This window comes from Vitis riparia, chromosome 9, assembly GCF_004353265.1.
Source record: "Vitis riparia cultivar Riparia Gloire de Montpellier isolate 1030 chromosome 9, EGFV_Vit.rip_1.0, whole genome shotgun sequence".
Taxonomy (NCBI): domain Eukaryota; kingdom Viridiplantae; phylum Streptophyta; class Magnoliopsida; order Vitales; family Vitaceae; genus Vitis; species Vitis riparia.
In genome coordinates, this window is record NC_048439.1 from 4,373,812 (window position 1) to 4,387,962 (window position 14,151).

Below are 14,151 nucleotides of genomic sequence, written 5' to 3' on the forward strand. Positions count from 1 at the left end.
GTACTTCAAAATGTTTTAAAAAAAAAATTGTAATATATGATTTTAATATAAAATTACAAATATAATAAAAATGAATAAAAAACAGTATATATTTTAAAATTATTTAATCTTTAAATAAAAAGATTAAACAAATAACTAATTTAAAATAGAATATAAAAACTAATTTATGTACTTGAAATTTATTTTTTATTTTCTTATACTTCTCTTTCTTCCAAAACCAAAAGCAGCCTTTAAAGACCACGCAAAAAATGCTTGGCAAGATGAGATGCCACTGGTTACCCCATTGAACAGCCTTTTACCACCTCAGAAAGGCACTTTGATTGAATTACACCACAGGTGGTTCACATTCCCACATCCATCAAGTTCGTTCAAAGATTAACAGTCCCATAAAAATTGGGAATAAACATATACCCAAAAAAGACTTGATAATTATTTTTTAAGACAATTCTGAAAACAATTTTTAAAAAACTGTTTTCAAAAGTTTTGTAAAATAAAAATTTATTTTGATGGTGAAATATTTTTAACCTATTTTTAATATTTTTAAACATATTTTAAAAATAATTTTTATACCTAAAACTTAATTTTTCATCATTATACATATTCGTATAATCATTTTTTTAAACTCCTCTCAAAACTAGAATATTTTAAACACTATTTTTTTTGTTTTTGAGAACAAAAAACAATTCTCCAATTGTCAAAAATGTTTTATTCTAAAAAACCAAAAACCATTCTTAAAAACAGTTAACAAACAAACCCTAAATAATCAAACTCTGATTTGTCATGCATTCCAAATTAATCACATTATGCAACCTCCACAGTGGGCTGGTGCATGAGTGCACGCATGTCTATTTGATTGGTTGCTCATTCACATATATCTAATTTGCCTATCAAACCATCATGCAAATCCCAACAGATCATCAATTATAGGGGGCTATGAAAAATTATTTTCTTTAGCACAAATGCAAACCCTCCAGCAAAGAACTCGGCGAACCTGGTTATGCTTCGCACATCCACAGATTTGATAGTCATATCAAAATAATTCCGAACTGGTTTAACACATCTGTTTTATTTTGCCACAAGATAAAATAAAACCCCAGATGAACAAAGAAAGAGCACACACCTGAGACATGAAATGGAAGGACCATATCGGATCTCCAGGAGAGAACCCAGCAATAGCCATCAGATTTTTTCTTTTATAGGCCAACAATTGCCCGCACTAAACAAGACTAGTGTGAAAATTGGCTTTTGATTAGGACCAAGAACAAATATCGGGTAAGCTTTCATAGTATATGCATTCTTCAGAACCAAACAATACCAGAAAATGGATCCCCTCAAGAAACCATCTGGACCTCTACTATGATGAATCATTAATTCAAAGGATTGTGGCAAAAAATGGATCAGTTCACTTAAAATGTTCAGCAACAAGTCCCCATCCATAAAGAATATGAAGATAAAAAAGCCAAAAAAGATCTTAATACACAACTGAATCGTCTTTTTTGGCAATCTAACAAATGAATTATCCACCTGTTCATCAAACTATAATTCAAAGCGATCCCTCGGAAATTCCACCACAAACTGCATTTCAAACTTCCATCCAACCATACTTTGATAATGGGGATAAAAAAAAGGCATCTTAGACATAGGGATCATATAAACTGGAAATACTATGAGGTGAATCATGAAATGTCATACTACTCCCAGATCAATTCAAACTCTACCCTTACCACCTTACCAAACAAAACATAACAACAACCCAAAAATCTACAAAACAGAACCCAATACCTAACACCTTCACCCCACCTAAAAAGGCGGGAGAAGCCAAATAATTGAAGTTTAAGAAGCAACGCACAAGTTTTCCTAGAACCAATATACTGCATTTCCCCAAAAACAAAAGGTCTACTAACAGCATTCTCATGAGATAAAGAATGATTAACCAACATCAAAACCATAAACTTCCATAAAAGAAAAAGCAACCAAAAAGTAAGTAAATGGCCAAACTAACAGTAGTATCGTCCAATTCGCATCCAAAATTTAAACCAACTACATATCAAGGAAAACTGAGAGCAATTTTGGAATGAAAAATAAGCAACACTCATCAAATAATGTTCCAAAAATCTTGTTCCAACACCTGATGCCAACTGAAACTAAGAAGGGCAGCACCCAAATTATGCCCAGTATGGCTCTTCTACACCTTAAGCTGAGGCAGCTGCTCCCTTCTTCCTTGGAGCTGCTTGAGTACCTATATAAGAACAAAGCATAAAATAAATTCCATAATAAAAATTAAACCAGTAAATGCACAAAAAGAAAGACAAATAAAAAAAAATAGAATGATTTATTTTACCTTCTCTGAAGTTGCTCTTGAACCTACAAGCAACATGGCGAAGGTACCTCATCCTACCAGTTCCAGTTGTCTTCCTCCGGATCGCCTTCACACTCCAGTTATATTTTCTGAAATCGTTTAAAACACAACAAATCAGTTACGAAAATTCTAAAAACAACTCCATGTAAAAAAAAAAAAAAAAAGGTAGACAGAGAGAGCAAGGCTAATGTGATCAAAGCGCGCTCACATTTTCTGATACGGGCTGCGGGAAAACCGCAGGCGGCGCATCGGCTCTTCTGCAGATGGAAGCTGCGACGACCGCACCGGACGCAGAGGGTGTGAGTCTTGTTCCTTCTCTTACCGAAGCTTCCTGTTCCTTTTCCCTGTTACATATAGATACTCAATCAGATTAATACACAAGCCTACACACGTCTAAAAAGATCAGGATCTGTTCCCTTAGCGAGAAATTGAAACAAAAGGAAAGGAAAACTCCAGTCAAAAACTTCGAAGTTCAAGAAAAAGAAAGGAGCTGTTTGGCTTACGAGAAACCAATAGAAATAAAAAGGAGAGGAAATGATGAGAAACAAATGCTCGTTTTCCTGAGAACGATAAACAACGAAGAGCAAACGATCTCAACTTTCCATGTCATTCCTTCATTTTTCCTCCAGTTTCTCAGGAACCAAACAGAGAGGTTGAAAGAGAGAGTTTACCATTGTAGCAGAGAAAAAAAAAACCCTAACTTAGGAGCTCCCTGGCCAAAGACCTCAGAGCGGCGTTATCGATAGGCTTTATACCATGAACCAGACTTAGGGTTTAGGGTTGGGAACTGAATTGTAATCAAATGCGCTCAACCCCACCCGAGTTCGATGACGTGGCAATACGCTATTGGACAGGCAATCACATGGACCCTCCAGACTCAACATTGGGCTTTCGGGCCCATGATGATTTGGAAGTTGTGTATTAGGTCCAGTACCAATGGGCTTTTTGGGCCAGCCATATATTTCTGGCGGGAAGATGCTTTTTCTTCTTCATCTTCATCAGCTGTCACCGCAGGGAAAGCGGCAGAGAAGCTCGGGAGAAATGGAAGAAAGTGAACCCCCCAAATTTCCGGCGTTTCCATATGAGCCCTATTCGATTCAGATTGATTTCATGAAAGCCCTTTATCGCTCTCTCAATACGGGTGGTGTTTCTATGCTCGAAAGCCCCACTGGTGAGGCTCACTCACACTCTCTGTTTGGTTTCTGAGAAAAATGAGGGTAAGAAGTGGGAAAATGATTTTTGTATGAGATTTTTGGGTGTGTGAAATTGTAAGTAGTTAAATATTTTGAGATTTAGGATTTTGTTTTGATGCGTCTTCGATGATTCTGGGTTGCTTAATTTGAATCATTTAAGCATCTCTCACATAAAGTTAATTTGGTGTTCGAGAGATATCGTGTATAGTCTGTTTGATTGGTGAGAAAACAGAGGAATTCAAATGAGAAATTCGGATTCAACTAAGATAAGTAACTGTTTTAGGCTTAAATTAAGGGGGAAATTTTCTTTTTCCAGAACCTAAAATTGGAAATTCAAGAAGTGGGATTTTGCTATATTTTCTTTTTTACATGTTCTTAGGCTTGATGGTTTTTGTTGGCTTAATTTGGAATCCCTTGTCGCTACAGGGACTGGCAAAACTCTGAGTATAATTTGCAGTGCTCTGCAATGGCTTGTTGACAGGAAGCAACAACTCAAATCTGAAGCCAATCAGACTCAAACACCTGGAGGTGGAACTGGTTCAGATGATGAACCCGACTGGATGAAAAATTTTGTCGCAAACAAAGATCCTGCAGTGGAGGACAAGATGAAGAAGAAGCTAAGGTTTGGAAAGGAGAAACCAGATAAGGGAAGAAATCAAGGAAGTTGCAGAAACCTGTTATCACCTAATCTTATAGAGGAAGGTATTCATGAGAAGAAAGATAGTGAGAATCTGGGGGAAATTAATGGGGTGAAATTGAATGATGAAGAGTTCTTGGTGGAAGACTATGAAAGCGAAGAGGAAGAGGGTGTTGGTGTAGGGAAATCAAAGAGGAAGGCTGGTGGGGTTTCTATAAATTCATCAAGTGATGAGGAAGAGGAAGATGACAACGAGGAGGATGGAGAGGGATTGAAGATTTATTTCTGTAGTCGGACCCACTCACAACTGTCGCAGTTTGTGAAGGAGTTAAGAAAGACTATTTTTGGTAATGAGATGAAGGTTGTATGTTTGGGCTCTAGGAAAATTTCCTGCATCAATGAAGGTAAACTAATATTTAGAACGTGTTGAAATGTCACGTAGAAAGTAAACTGTTTGATTGGTTTCTGGATAATTTTTTATACAGTTCAACAGCATGAATACAGACATAACAGAAAAGTGGCAGCTGTCATGAAAAGTGATGATAAAAATTTCAATCTTGGCCTTTCATGAAATTTCAAAATTGATCTCATGCCTTAAGTTGTGTTATCTCCATTTTTTTCATGGTCTATTCTTGATCATGGATTACAATCTTCAAGCCCCATATAAGGAAGATATCTTAATTTTCAGGGGATGCCCAAACATGGCTTACTGAACTAATAAAATTGAACTTAATGCAAATTTGACATTTTTTGGGGGGTTCTGTTTCAGAGGTTTTGAAGCTGGGAAACTCTACTCGTATCAACGAACGGTGTTTGGAGCTTCAACAGAACAAGAAAAAAGAAGTTTCCAAACTTAAGGTATCATACATTGCTGTTCATGTCAGTTTGGTGGTTAATTTAATCTATGAATCTTTTTTATTTTCTGATAACTTGAACTTTGAGCATCTTGTTGAACTGAAAATTATAGATACTTTATTTTACTGTGGGATTTTTATGATTATGCTATGAATTTGTACTCTTTCATTTGAAATAAATGGGCAGATTTGTGAATGAACTGACTTGGAGCATGCCCTCATTGTTCCATTCAAGCTTGTAAAAAGATTTTCTTTTTATCATGATTGAAATAACTGTGTTGATTTTGATAGAACTTGGGTTCAGAAGGAAGAATACGTAGGACCAAGGCTTCTTCTGGATGCCCAATGCTTAGAAATCACAAATTACAAAAGCAATTTAGGAGTGAGATTTCACAACAAGGAGCTTTGGATATTGAAGACCTTGTGCACCTTGGAAGAAGGATGGGAACTTGTCCATATTATGGCTCCCGAAGCATCATCCCAGCAGCTGATCTTGTGGTTCTTCCATATCAGTCTCTTCTATCAAAATCATCCCGCGAATCACTTGGTCTGAATTTGAAGAATAACATTGTTATAATAGACGAAGCTCACAATCTAGCCGATTCTCTCATTAGCATGTATGATGCAAAAATCACTTCGTTACAGGTAAGAGAAAAAGAATTATCCATCTCCATTTTAATGTAAGCATCATTGTTGCTTCTGAAAGGCAGGTTGCCAGCCTGGTATTGGGTGTTAATTTGACAATTCTTGTAAGCCTCCTCTTAGCTAACATTCAGATTTCAATCTTTAATACCTAATCAGTTTGAATTGTTGGCTTTTGATTATTATCTTAGAATTGAATATTCAAAAATTGGTAATATTTGGTGTTTCTTCTACTCAGTTGGAGCATGTGCATTCTCATATAAAGCAGTATCTGCAAAGATTTCGCAATTTTTTAGGACCTGGCAATCGAAGATATATCCAAACATTATTAGTCGTTGCCAGGCTTTTCTTCAAATTCTTCTTAATGGTAAGGATACAAGTTTGGTTGACCCTGGCCATGATGCTGAAAAAGCTTTTGGAGCGAAAAGTGCCTCTGATTCTTCTATGGCCATTAATGATTTTTTGTTCTCTCTCAATATTGATAACATCAACTTGGTCAAATTGCTACATTATGTAAAGGAAAGCAATATCATCCACAAGGTAATTGCTTACTACCACCATTCATCTATTCGTTGCTACCCAGTTCTGTTAATTCTTTCTTTCCTGCACTTTCCCATTTAAGAAGATATCTCTATTTTGTTTGCCAGGTAAGTGGTTATGGAGATAAAGTGGCTAACTTGCAAAAAGGTTCAGCCCTTAATGATGGTGGAGAAAGTAATGAGGAGGGAAGTACTTTGTCTGGATTTCGGGCATTTGTTGATATGTTGCAGTCACTAACAAATAATGATGGTGATGGAAAGATAATAATCTCAAGGGCAAAACAAGCATGTTCTGGACAACAAGGAGGATATCTAAAATATGTTATGCTCACAGGGGAGAAGATTTTTTCTGAGGTTTGTTTCAAATTCAGTACTTTCGCATGCCTGGATTTTCATAGATTAGGTTTTTATTTGACAATAATGAAAGTTTGATATCTGAATATAGATTGTGGATCAAGCACATGCTGTCATACTGGCAGGAGGAACCTGCAACCAATTGAGGAGACAAGGGAGCGACTATTCCACGGTTAACATCTGATCAGTTCCATTTCTTTTCGTGCAGTCACATTATCCCTCCTGAGAGTATTTTGCCTGTTGCTCTTTCTCATGGCCCCTCTGGCCAGTCATTTGATTTTAGTTACAGCTCCAGAAGCTCATCAATCATGGTGAGTGCATTACAGCTTTACTCTTCTTTTGATGGGGATTACTCTGATAATCTTCATTCTCTGATAGCACTATTTATTCAAGTTTATTGTTTGAGTGATCGACTGTGTATTTTACTTCTGCCTAGAACAGCCATTTCAGTATCATTTGTTCCATTCCATGCATAATTTTATAGTTTTCTGAAGCAAGATCCATGTCTCAACTTTATTGGAAACAGAAGTTTCTGTTGTTACTTCTGAAAAGTTTTCACATAGATCATGATTGGTCGCCAACTAAACTATGTTGTTGGGCTTGAAATTGCAGATAGAGGAGCTAGGACTCTTGCTTTGCAATTTGGTGACAGTGGTTCCTGAAGGAATTGTTGTGTTCTTCTCTTCATTTGATTATGAAGGACAGGTCTATGATGCATGGAAGGCTTCAGGCATCCTTGAGAGGATTAAGAAGAAGAAGTGTGTATTTAGAGAGCCTAGAAAAAACACAGATGTGGAATTTGTTCTTAAGGAATACAAGGAAGCAATTGATAAATCATCTGACAGGAATCAGAAAGAAGATCCAGTGCCTCAGAATGGTGCTATACTCCTAGCTGTAGTCGGTGGGAAGATATCAGAAGGTATCAACTTCAGCGATGGAATGGGTCGATGCATTGTCATGGTTGGACTGCCCTACCCTAGTCCATCTGACATTGAGTTGTTGGAGAGGGTGAAGTATATTGAAGGCCTGGGAGTCTCAATCTCCAGCCGATCAACAAAGTTTTCAGTTGGTAATGAATATTACAGTGGAGATGTCCAAGTTGGGTTCGACATCCTACGAAGTTGCAAGCATAGAGGAAAAGAATATTATGAAAATCTTTGCATGAAAGCTGTAAATCAATCAATTGGTGCGTCTAAACTACTCTACTTATCTGCTGAAAATCATATGCAAGTTGATAGACCACAAGGATGGTTTACCAGGACTATTCATAATGCCTTGGATGCAGAAGCTGTTCCTAAGTTGGAACCTGGCCTAACCAGTTCTCCAAAACATCACATTTTTTATACAATCAGAAATGAATTTGGTCTAGTCCTTAGGGAAATGCTGGTGATTAAATCTCTAGAGTCATCTATTAAGCCCAGTTTTTGTGTGTGTTGTTTACATGTAATAATACATACCCAGTGGCGTTTACTATTAATTTTTACTGATATCTGTACCTTATCTTTGATTGTCTGTTTTAGGTAGAGCAATTCGGCACATCAATGACTACGCTGCAATTTTGTTGGTTGACGCACGATATGCATCCGATCCTTTAAAAAGAAGCTTCTCTCACCCAATTAACAAGCTTCCACAGTGGATAAAAGATCGTATTGTACCTGTAACTGGTAAATATGGAGAAGCACAGAGGCTGCTGCACCAGTTCTTCAAATTCAACAAGAAGAGAGGGTGTCGGTAAGAAGCCTTACTAGAGCAGTTGCTGGATTACATAAGAATACACAGTGCCAAACCTTACAAAGCTATGTATATATTGGCCGTATTTGAAGCTTAAACATGTTCAAATGAAGCATTGTAGCGTGATGGAGACTGGACATGGATTCAAAATTAAATTGAATACTTACAGAGGATAAAAAGAATTCTTATAGCTGAAACACCCCCCACCAAATGTTGGGGCCTAAGGCTTGGTTGAGTTTTATGTATACTTCCGTAAGATCTATATTTGTATATGTGACCTTTAATTTTCAAGCTCTTTTACTGGTTGAAATGACAGTCAGATATTTGAGTTCACAGTACTTTCATTGCCACTCAGATGAAGCAAATATTCACTACAATTCGGAATTATAATTCGAATCTCTTGGGGATGAACCGCAGATTTGTGCATCAACCACATCTTTCTGGGTACAATTTGCTACTTCCAATGGTGAAGGAGGACTAATGTTTGTGAAAACCTCAGCATCATTTGGACCAAAGAGAAGCTAGCTAGGTGAAGCAGGAGCAGATCAGGACATTGGAGATTGTTATGCTAAAATTCAGACCTGCAGAAATAAAGTACTTTCAGCTGCAGTCATCAATACGAGGTCCTGGAGTTATACTATTATCCGATGGATCAATTTTCCCTGGGTTTTCTGGGATTTTGGATTGTCACTGGAATGAGTCTTAAATTGGACATGGGTAAATGTGTTCTAGCATTCAAGTATGGGTGGGATCTAGGCAGCAGATTAGCCGAGCTTTATTAACACATGGAAGGCACAAATTGGAGTATTAATTCTGAAACAAGATAAGTTTCTTGAGACAGATCTCATTAAACTGCAGCAGATTCTGATTTAAAAAGGGTATTTGTATGAGGTTGGTGGTTGATTTCAACAAGGCAACTATGAGAAAATGACTGGGCTGTGCAAGGATGGCAACTGTGTGAAAATGACTTCACTATGCAGGAAATGAAATGCCCCATGTCCTGATTGCGACCGATTTTGGTGCCAACCAATACAGTTTGGGACCTGTACAACTCTTTCTTATAAATGCAGTAATGATATTTTCCCTACACTCCCTACAAGATGAGGTCAGGCTCACCAGCTTTTTCCTTCTAAACTAGGGTGATGATCTTGGGTTAAATTTTGTTGCCTCCTTTGATTATGTAACTCCGGTGTAGATATTGTACACTTTGAGCCAATGGACCTCACGGTTTTAAAATACGTCTACATAGTTGAAACAATCTCATTACAAATATAGTGTTAGGGACTTCTTCCTTACCAATGTGGGATACAACAGTTCATGAATCAAGAAGATTCATTTCATGGGTCCTCTGGTTTAAACAATGACTAAAAAATAATGATTAAGATGTTGAAGTCATGGATTACAACAATAACCTTTTCACCAACCCAGCACTTCTAGTTTTTGCACCTTAATAATTGTACTTCACTTTCACCAACAGGCAGTCAAAATGAAACATTCTTAGGATGATTAGATTCCTCAGCTCTTAAATCTCTTATGCAATTACAGATAGGTGCAAATCAATGCGCCAACCGTCTGATCAGTGGACAAACTATTTGATGCCTTAAAGCCTTGAATGCTCTGACCTTGTGCCCATGTGATTGTGTATGAAAAAAGGGTCACTACCTTTAACCCTATATACCTTTTAGTGGAGAACAGAAAATTCAGGAGAGTGAACAAAATAGAAAGAAAATTTCCCCCCTGTGACTCGATTTGGCCTTTTTCTCAAGTCACCTTTAGGAGACCTCAGCTGTCCCCATCTCTCTTATCTGTCTATTGGAAGCAAGGTCAAGAGAAGAAGAAGAAAGGTCTAGACAAATTGGAGAAGCTTGTTGAATTGTTTCAATCTCCTTTACCTGTTTACTGGAAACAACATTTGGAGAAGAGAAGAAGCCAAATGAGGAGCTGTTTCTTTTGTTGTAGATAGAATAAGATAAACCATCCTCCTTACCATACAACATCAGAGCCACAAATGCGGCTAAGGGAGTCCATCCAAAAGACCAAGCGCTTCTTTCAGATAACCCTCCAAAATCTCAAGGCCTTCCTCTTTAGAGGGTACCAAAAACTACCCGAAACCCCACCCTGCAACCCCTTCTCTTGCAGCAGTTGCAAAAACCAGAAAAAACATCAGCTAGATCATCTCTATGCAGATTTTACTGATCAATGGGAGTCAGACCAAGATAGGGACAAAAGAAGAAAGATGAAGGGTATAATGTCATCAAAAGAGCTGGCGAAGGAAGAAGACAATTGTAGTGGAAACTTTGTGAAGTTGGCAAAGCAGAGTCCTGAGAATAACAAGCATGAAAAGGAGGAATTGAGGAGATCAAGAACATGGGAAGTTCCCATCAAGGAAGGAGAGTACAGCCATCTTCTTATCTGGTTGCCGATGGAGGGGGCTTTGCCTTATTACAGAAGATGAAAGAACTGGAGATGATGGATGCAGGTGATGTGGATCATGCGTTGGACATAGAAGAGGTGCTCCACCACTATTCTCGCCTTACATGCCCAATTTATCTAGACATTGTCGACAGGTTTTTCATGGAGATGTATCGCGAATTCTTCCTTCCACGAGCACCCTCTCTTCGCACTAACAGTTCAAGTAGGAGGCTTGGCCCACTGAAGTTGTAGGTGACCTACTTACAAGTTCTTTCTTAGCAAGTTCATCTCTGTGTGTTTGTGCTTTTGATTTTCAGCTTCGTAGTCCTCTCTACTATTGTTGTTCCTTGCTTAAGTGTGTTCCTCCTTACAGTATAGAAGTCTGCGAATTTGTCTACTGCTACCTCTTCACCTCATCCTTAGACTAATTATTCTTGATTTCAAATTTCTCTTCTACAATGGTGCTTAGATGCTGTGAAGATTTGCCTTTGATTATAAGTCATAATAAGTCTTCTTTTAGCCTTTCTTGTAGGCATTCCCTTTACATACACCTTTGGTTTATACTTGAATTTAAAAGAAGTCATTACATCAAAACCCCCATGTCAAAATATACACTAGGATGAGAAGAATGTTTCATTGTAGTCTAACTGATGAAGTGCAATAAAGGGACTCATAAATCTGTTCATCCACACCATTTATTTCATCCAATGGAAAAGTATCAACAGCCATTGATGTAATCTAGTAGCTAAATCAAAAATTTAACAACAGAAACAATTCAAGTATTGGTACATTTCAGATCAGTACAAGAGGCTTTCTGGGTAGCTACAAGTGGGTGCAGCACCCTCTCTCCGTATCAGCCCACCTTCGAACAATTGAGCCGAACAAGACCCAATGGTGCAGTCAATACTTGGAGGTTTGAGAGCTTCATCATTGTTATGGCAAAGTCCCGGCGGAACAAGGTGTTTTCTGAAGCATATGCTCTTACCCAGCTTTCAGTTCCCTCTTTAGCCATTAGCTGTTGATCAGCATAGAGGATTCCTCTTCCTTGCAAAAGACTGCGGTAATATAGTGTCCCAAAATTTGATCTCAGTCCATCATAGTCCATTACCATGCCTGGCTCCTCAGGGGAGGAAGGTAGTGAGCTATTAAAGGAAGGTAATGGTAAGCCATCAAAGGAAAATGGCGGTTGAATATTGAAGGAAATTGGTGATTCTGGTGGTGCTGTTCTATGGCTGTTATTGCATCTTGATCTCATGAGCTCAAGGAAACCAGAATCTAAAGATGGGTCAGGCCTGTTGGTCCCATGGAAGTTGTAAAGACGGTCTAGGAAGAATTTGCAGTGAACCACTCCAATACTGTGAGCACCTGCAAATCAAAGAAAGGGGACAGACAAAAACCATTTTCTGTCATACCACAAGAACTAGACTAAAAGCAGAACCCAGAAAATCAAATTAAACAAACACCAAACCAATGATTCCATTTGCAAGAAATGAGATATCAGATTAATCAAACACAAATCACAATCATTTTAAACAGAGCACAGATCATTCAGAACCTACTGAACTCCAGAAAATGTGTTAATGAACCAGGAAATATTCAAAGAAATCACATAAAGTGATCTATCTTAGCCCAGTGTTAAAAATAAGAGATTTCTAATTGCAAATTCTCCATTTGGTTGCTGATATGAGAAATTGAAATATTGAATCCAACATCCAACAAATGAAAAAGGCACAAGCAATTTCTTTATCTTCTAGAAACTACAAAGCAAGACAAGGGCTTCAAAGTATCTATCCTTTTTCTAGTCTTATTTTTTTTTATCAACTAAAATGGAGAAAAAAAAAACATATAGCTGAGACTCAAACCGATTAAGCGGAAGACAGAAAATCATCTCAAATTAAGGATATACTCCAATCCAAATCTCAAAACCGGAAATTGCATTGACTGAGAAGACAAAGAAGGGAAGAAAAAGGCAGTACCTAAGAGACTGACAGTCTCCTTCTCATTGAATCCCCTTGATGCAAAAGATGCAAGAGTTGTTCGTAGCTCTTCATCAGGCGAAGGGATCCCATATGTTGCTGCATCTGCAAAAGCCCGACTGCTATCTCTCCTGCCGGTATCCAGAGGGTAGAATGGGCCACCAGCCTAGAATTGAAAGCTTCAGAACAACATCAAATAACATATATAGGATCACACAAGCACATGGAGAGAGGCTTTTTACCAGAACAACAACTTCTCTGGCAGCCAATACAAGAATGTCAGCACAGGAAACAATTCCAGGGCATGCTGCTTCCAGCTCTGCCTTGATGGAGTCAATTATATCAAAGCCCTTTAGAGTTTCATTAGGGGGAGAATCTTTCTCTGAACGGACTCCATTAACCGCATCCAACAATAGCGATGCATCACATCCCTGGACCAATTTCAGTTAGCAAGTGATGCAAATCAATGTCTGAGACAAATAATGCTAAAAGGATCCCATTATGAATACAGAAAAAATTTCAAGAAATGAAATGAATCGACGTCAAAATCTGAAGGGAAAAAAAAAATGAGACAACCCAGACTGAAATCAACAACAATGAACAAGAAAATTTGCTTCAAAACTAAGTTTGAAATCAGATAGATTCCAGAAGAACACTAGGAAAAATTGGAGCAATTAATGAGTCTAGTGAAAAAAAAAATGAGAAATGCAAATGAACATCAAGAAAAAAGGAACAAGAAAATCACTTCAAGACCAAATTAGGGGGCCAATTCGGGAAAAAACAACAACAACAACAAATCCAGATCAAAATCAGCAAGAAAGAGGAAGAAACACACCTCAATAAAGCAATCATGGAAAACAAGTCGCAAGAGTGCAGGAGCGACATTGGGCCGGACTTCGTACAACCGCCGAATCATTGTCCGAATGATTTGCTCTGCTGGTTGGCATGAGTTGCGGTAGAAATCATATTCTAGCGATCTAGAATCACCGAAGTTGGCAGAAAGAGACAACCGTCGAGAGAAAATCGAAGAGGAATCAGGTGGAGGCAATCTAGCAGTTTGCAAACTGTTCTTAGTTTCCGCATTGTGGTTCTTGAGAGAGATCAAAATGCAGAGTAGAAACACCAGAAAGCTGAGTTTCCTCAATGTGTGTGTTTCAAACACTCCAAACATTTGAATTATCATCTTCTTCTTCTTCTTCTCTTTCTTGCTTCTTTTCTGTGAATTATTCGAAGATTGAACTACTGAGTTGCAGAAAGATCAGAGACTCAAAGTTTGGGGCTGAAGATCAAGAATGGCGGGAGAGTGGGATTTCAGAATGACGGAAACGCCCCTCCTAACTGAAAGTTAGTTTAGGCCATAGGAGATAATTGAATTGTAATTTTACATGGATGCCCTTGTATTTTTGTGATCATCGGCCGTTGTATTAGGGAAATGGGTCACTATTTTGGAGAAC

The 14,151-nt window shown here is 38.0% G+C and overlaps 3 protein-coding genes across 3 annotated transcripts; 1 reads left to right on the forward strand and 2 right to left on the reverse strand.

Moving 5' to 3' along the window:
* Positions 1-1,926: 1,926 nt before the first annotated feature.
* On the reverse strand, positions 1,927-3,116 carry LOC117922744 (60S ribosomal protein L37-3-like). The gene is made up of 4 exons (XM_034840952.1): positions 3,031-3,116; positions 2,570-2,703; positions 2,342-2,445; positions 1,927-2,239 (listed from the first exon to the last, which is right to left on the reverse strand). The coding sequence occupies exons 1-4, from the start codon at positions 3,031-3,033 to the stop codon at positions 2,193-2,195; spliced, it is 288 nt and encodes a 95-aa protein (XP_034696843.1). The 5' UTR covers positions 3,034-3,116; the 3' UTR covers positions 1,927-2,192.
* A 270-nt stretch (positions 3,117-3,386) lies between these two features.
* Positions 3,387-8,476, forward strand: LOC117922737 (ATP-dependent DNA helicase DDX11-like). The gene is given in 12 exon segments (XM_034840946.1): positions 3,387-3,530; positions 3,979-4,593; positions 4,959-5,047; positions 5,335-5,688; positions 5,924-6,038; positions 6,041-6,225; positions 6,333-6,578; positions 6,670-6,709; positions 6,712-6,741; positions 6,744-6,889; positions 7,191-7,764; positions 8,099-8,476. Coding segments are annotated over 12 exon segments (2,739 nt in total). The 5' UTR covers positions 3,387-3,400; the 3' UTR covers positions 8,314-8,476.
* Positions 8,477-11,341: 2,865 nt separating this feature from the next.
* LOC117922741 (putative Peroxidase 48) lies at positions 11,342-14,035 on the reverse strand. Its single transcript, XM_034840949.1, has 4 exons — positions 13,533-14,035; positions 12,940-13,128; positions 12,698-12,863; positions 11,342-12,086 (listed from the first exon to the last, which is right to left on the reverse strand). Exons 1-4 carry the CDS (start codon positions 13,878-13,880, stop codon positions 11,575-11,577), a joined length of 1,215 nt encoding a protein of 404 aa, XP_034696840.1. The 5' UTR covers positions 13,881-14,035; the 3' UTR covers positions 11,342-11,574.
* Between the last annotated feature and the right edge of the window lie 116 nt (positions 14,036-14,151).